General features: G+C 48.6%; 1 protein-coding gene across 1 annotated transcript; it reads right to left on the reverse strand.

Moving 5' to 3' along the window:
- Positions 1-769: 769 nt before the first annotated feature.
- LOC6902072 (uncharacterized) lies at positions 770-1,489 on the reverse strand. The gene is made up of 2 exons (XM_002133569.3): positions 1,015-1,489; positions 770-955 (listed from the first exon to the last, which is right to left on the reverse strand). Exons 1-2 carry the CDS (start codon positions 1,233-1,235, stop codon positions 865-867), a joined length of 312 nt encoding a protein of 103 aa, XP_002133605.1. The 5' UTR covers positions 1,236-1,489; the 3' UTR covers positions 770-864.
- Positions 1,490-6,000: the final 4,511 nt, after the last annotated feature.

Consider the following 6,000-nt stretch of genomic DNA (forward strand, 5'->3'; position numbering starts at 1 on the left):
AGCCGAGTCGATTGAGCACTGTCTGTCTGTCCGTCCGTCCGTCGGTCCGTCCCTATCAGCGCCTAGTGCTCAAAGACTATAAAAGCTAGCGCAACGACGTTTTTTATCCGGACTTCTGTGATATGTCACTGCTACAAGTATATTTCAAAGCTTTGCCCCGCCCCCTTCCGCCCCCACAAAGGGCGAAAATATGTGGCAACCACAAATTTATAGATACGAGAAAACTAAAAACACAGAATCGTAGAGGATGGCTATATCTTCTAGAGTGCAAAATCTCAACCAGATCGTATTATTATTATAGCCAGCATCAAGAAAACAATTTAATTTTTTCTCGCCCTGTCTCTCTCTAACACACACGTAGCATAGCCGGCTTTGCTTAGCGTAAAACATTAGCGCCTAGATCTCAGAGACTATAAAAGCTAGATCAACCAAATTTTTAATCCACACTCCTGAGATATCGAACCTTGACGAGTTTGTTTCAAAATTTCGCCGCACCCCATCCACAACTGATTTTCTGTCTCTCTCGCACGCACTCTTTGTCGTGTCGCTTGAAATTCGCGGGTATCGGGTATAAATGTAGAGTTGCGGTCTCCGCAGCAACTCACAACGTTCCCCCTCGTTTTCTATATGTTCTTTGAATTTTCCTTTTTTCAAGTTCAAAAGGGCATTCCGCGGTTGGGAGCGGTTTGGCTTCTAGATAGATTCAATTGACGCAACCTCGCACGAAAAACGGGCAAGGGCAGGTACAAAATCCCATAAAATAATTTTCTTGTTTTCAAATGCAGTTTATTTCAAGGAGACATCCCTTTTCGTTCAGAAGCTATTAAACTGAATTGGCCGAAGATCCCACTGTGCCGTTTTGGTTCAATCGGAGGATTCTCCTTCGTCGTCAAAGATAAGATCTTGTTCGGTATGTGGCACATCAAATACAGTGTATGCGTTTTTGGTAGGATTTCTGCGGGACAAAAAAAGGGAATTTAATTTCTCTAGAACGTGGATGCAGATTTAACTTACTTGAGAGCGTACATGGCACGCACTCGAAGTAAAGCGCTGCGGCTGTTGAGGTCACGCTGCAGACGCGCGTCCGTCATGGACGTAGGCGTGGTCTTATCATTTTCTGCTACTATAGAAGGCCCTTGGCTGGTCTTTGAACTGACAGAAGTCGTCGGTTGCGATACGTCCGGGCAGTCCCCGGTAGAAGCTTGGGACGGTTGGCGTTGCACAAACTTATCCATCCTTTGGAGGTGCTTCCACACGTGCCAAAATCACGCAAAAATCAAATTAATACAGATTTTACTATACCCAGCCTGGCTGTACGAGTATATGTTTGTTAATACGATAAGTAAACTCGACATTATTCGCAATGATATTCTATAGCCAGAGTGAGAGTCAGCTTGTAGTCGAAACAGGATGCCATCAAAATAGCCAGCAATTGCGTATCTGACCTCAAAGCTAATGTTGTCCCGGAAAGATCTGGCTATACGAAACTAGAAGGTCGTTGGAGAGTTATGAGAGGGAAGGACGTCTCGTACCGTCGCCTACTGGGCCAGTAACCTGTGGGTCTGGACTGGGATTGTTTGGCAGATTGAACTCGCGATGCAAGGGCCACCTCAGCTCTGCTGCAAATTAGTTTTCCGCTCGACCAGAGTTACGTAATGGGCATAATCCTAATTATCCTTGCCATTTGTCGTGCTGTCGGGCACGTTGCCTCTACTGCTTGTTGCCTCTTCTGGCAATGGAATGGAATGGAGTGCGGTCCACGTCCATATGTCCAAGCCATCTCTATAACTATTCGAGTGACCGCATTCAGGGTAGACATCCATTGGTGCCGTTTTCCCGGCGAGCTCCTTTGAAGCTCGGTATCTGCCAAGCTGAGGGCTTAATTGCATTTTTTTTTTCAGCGCACCGCTTCACCGTCACAAGGTTGGGGACAGACCCAACGAATGCACTCTGAGGCATTTTTCCACGGTTGATTGAATTTGGAAATGCTGTCGACTGCACTCGCAAGTTGTCGGCGGCTCTGTCCGTACAAATTACATTAGTTGCAGTGAGGCCGCGGCTTATCTTATTAAGTGCAGTCATAGATATCCCAGGTCCCATATCCCATAGACACTCCACTCGGTGTCCTGCGTTGAGAAATCCCCTGTGCGACCAATCTTCCTCCGCACTAGCTGGGCCAGGATAGACCATCGACATCCTGCACTCGCCGCTACAGAGTGCCTGCCGACGACGACGACGGTGCACAGAAAGTTATGTGTCGGACATACCTCCGCACCGGGGCATGCATAGAGCACTCGTCAGACGGCACGTTCAATCTGGAATAACTTTTGGCAAACACACACATTTTGACTCCCATGATACCGCTGGATGAGGCGTTGGCGGCGGCGGCGGCGGCGGCTGCGCCACAAAGTGGCTTATTATAATTTCCAAAATAAACTAACTGTATGCTTTGGTTACGCTCTCGTCCTCGTCTGTCTAAAAGTGAAAATAATATTGTAGTTGAAATATCAACATTGACACCCGTCCAATGTCTGCGTGTGTGTGGGTCTGTGGCTGCTGCTGTTGCTGCGATGTGTGGCATGGCGCTTGGTCCCTGTTTTTGGGGCACTTTAAAATGGCAAGCGAAAAAGGGTTCAATTCGACGGTCTGTCTGTCTCTTTTTGTGTGTGTGCCACCCAGGCATCCAGGCAGCTAGCCAGCTAGCCAGCCATTCAACATAAGCATATTAGGCGTCGCCTCTGTCATTCGGGAGTGGAGTGGAGGCTGGGCTGCTGTCGCGGATGTGGGTGTGGGTGGTAGGTGTGGAGGTGTGGGGGCGGGCCGACACTAAAACGTGACGTTGAATCCAATGTGATGCTCAAGCGTGTGAAAATACCAGAAAGACGTGTTGCTATTAAATGGTCTGAATGCCGGGTGCTCGCATCGCTACCATCGCTGGATCGCTTGGCGCGTGTGCTCTTGGCCGCCGAGCGTATTTATGGCCGTACTCGTAAGTTAACAGACAGCGGAAGTGATACATCAAGGACACACAAACACACACCCACACACCCACACAAAGGAGAGACCAGTGCACTGCAGTGGAGCACATTTCTGTATGTGATTCGTCTTTACACACGTTTTGAATTAATCCAGCAGTTACTTAACTAACAGTTTTGAAAATTTTGTTTAGTTTTTACCAACTCTCTGGGCACCCGAAACGAGCTGAAATCCTGGGAAAATCCGATTGCCCGAATTGGCGGCCAGTGGCTTTTGCCAGACACTGCACTTGACCGCTTTGCAGGGCATGCATTTGACACGCTCGGACGCTGTGGACTGTGCATACCAGGCATTGGCTTTTAGATTGGGCCATGAATTGGGCCCAGTTTTTGACAGGCCATCAACGTCAGTGTTGGTGCTGGCCCAGACTTGGCCGTAGCCGAAGGCTGGCTGTGCTCTCCTGCTAATGCTGACTCATCGAATCATTCTCAATGTTTGCAGCTTCGTTGGGTAAGGGTTTATGATCCCCTGCTCAATTAAATCTCTCGCTGGTTTGGATACCCCCCCCATACAAAACCCAAAAAAACAAAATACACAGCTGCCGTTGGAGCCCTGTCATGTGTCATGTGTGTGGTTGTGGGGCGTGGCTGGGACTGAAACTGGGGACTTGGGCTTTGTTGTTGCTGCTGCTTTTGTTGTTGTTGTTGTTGTTGTTTCAATTGCTTAACCTTGGGTGGTGCTTCTTGTCACTGCCAGATGACACGGGACGCTGCCTTTTTTATGCCTGTCCGGCTGTCCGCCTGTCTGCCTGTCCGCCTGTCCGCCCCATGGAAAATCAAGATTAGCGCCTAATGTAGGACCTTCCCCATAACCTTCTGCATGTGTGCGTGTGCGGCAGTGTGTTTGGGGGGGGGGGGGGGGGGGGGGGGGGGGGGGGTGACGTGCAATTCGACAAGTCTGCTGCTTGGCTTTGAGCGCTGGACCAGGACCTTGGACTACCTTCTCGCTGTGTCCTTTGTGCGGAATGTTGTTGCTTTGTCTGCTGCTGCTGTTTCTGGTAGTGCTGCTGCCGGCAAAGGGCAAAATAAATTACCACTCATGGTGTCCCCTTGTTGTCAGGGAGGGGCTGGGCTTGGGCTTGGGCTTGGGCTTGGGCTTGGGCTCGGTCTGGGGCTTTGGGGGGCGGTCATTGTCGTCAACAAACATTTTGACACTTGCTCCGTAACCATAAAAGTCAGTCAGAGTTGGGGCTTAGCCAACTTTAAATACCTTTGGACAGATTAAAAGTCTCGTTAACCAAAATGTTTGCAGCTTTTCCTTGAATCTCTCTGTGTGTGTTGGGGTGTTGGAGCTTGGGGCGGGCTGGTGTGGTCTTGCTTGTATGTACGTATGTGTTTTGTCATGGGTCACACCGTGTGCGAAAACTATCGCCATGCATAAATTGCTTACGGAAATGGTTTTTGCCCTCGGGATGGGATGGCGATTGCGATGGTTGCTCGGATTTGTGGCCACTTTTGCAGTCTGCATTGGATGGTCTCTGGATGGTTCTCTTCTCCATATTGAAAAATTACTGAGCATTATACTTGAGGGTCACTTTTAATTACTTTCAAGAAGGTCAACATTAATGAGTGTCAATGAGCGGGTGCAGCCCTCCTGCCCCTCCCCAACATTTCCTCTGAGTGTCTGAATGTTGGTTAAATTTAGACCCTTGTGCGAATATGTGTTCTATGTGCGAGTGGGCCATATTGATCGGGGGGCCATTTGGAGTCGGCAGTGTCGGAAATTAAAGCAAAAAACTTTTCACATTTGTCGCCCATTTTGCGGTTAGCCATTTGCAACTTTTGCCCGGACCCAGGCCCAGCCTTTAGTTTCTGCTTTTGTTTGCTGCTGCTGCTGCTCTCCTTGTTGCTGTTGCTGTTGCTGCCTGTTGCCTGCCTGTCAGCATGTGTTGTTTTAAAATTTGCATGCGTTTCTTTCCGTCTGACTGCGTACAAACAAGCAGCAAGCAGCCACCACCCGAAGGTAAGCCAATAAGTATGCTACACTTTTGAAGTTTGTCCAATGCTCCTTCAGAGCAGGCCCGGTGGCTGGTGGCTTCCAGACCCAACCTGGCCAACACAGCACACCAACAACAGCTCTAACTAGACATAATGCGTGAGTAATTGGCAACGTGGCTGTGTGTCCCCATTACTGTGTGCTATGCTTCGACCTGGTTAAACCGTTCACGTCATTTAATCGCATTGCTGGCACGCACTGAGGAGGGTGGTTGGCTGTTAATGTGGATGTGGATGTGGATACGGATGTGGATACGGATGGGTGGCAATAATTTATGCGCGTTATATTCTAAGCGATTGACTTGTCCACATGCAGCTGTTAGCCGCATCAGAGGGCGGACATCGGTCATTGGGGCGTGGTAATGGAGCTGGTGCTGCGTTTGTGGCGTTGGTATTTCTGGTTATGGCTTGGGGCGAGTATAGGGTGTACGTTTTGTTACATGGCATGGGTATTGGCATTGGCATGCGAGTTTGCACGAATTGGCTTTTTTTTGTTTTTGTTTTGTGTTTTTGTTGTTGCTGTTGTTATTGCTGTTGCTGTTGTGTCGAAGCGATGTTATTGTGATTTAATAAGCGGCTAATTGTTGTTAATCAATTGTTTAACAGTTTACAACATGTTGTTGCCTTCGTTGCTGTGGCGGTTGTTGTTGTTGTTGCTGCCTTTGTTGCTGTTGTTGGTGGCGTGAATTATTTGCATTATTTTTTATTGGCTGACTGCTAAATGTTGATATTGTTGCTGCTGTTGCTTGTTGTTTTTGCACACGCATTTTAATTGCAATTGTTATTGCAGTGGCAGTGGCAGTGGCAGTGGCCGTGGCAGTTGCAGTTGCATGTGTATTGTTATTACAATTCATTGTTGCTACTGCTTCTGCTGCTGCTGCTGCTGGTAGGGATGCTGCCGCTGTTTGTCGAGTGTCTGTCCTGCCGCACTCGCTGTCTGGCGTATTTTGTGGTTATTGTTCCGCCCCCC

The sequence above is a fragment of the Drosophila pseudoobscura genome, chromosome X (genome assembly GCF_009870125.1).
Source record: "Drosophila pseudoobscura strain MV-25-SWS-2005 chromosome X, UCI_Dpse_MV25, whole genome shotgun sequence".
In the NCBI taxonomy this organism is placed as follows: Eukaryota; Metazoa; Arthropoda; class Insecta; order Diptera; family Drosophilidae; genus Drosophila; species Drosophila pseudoobscura.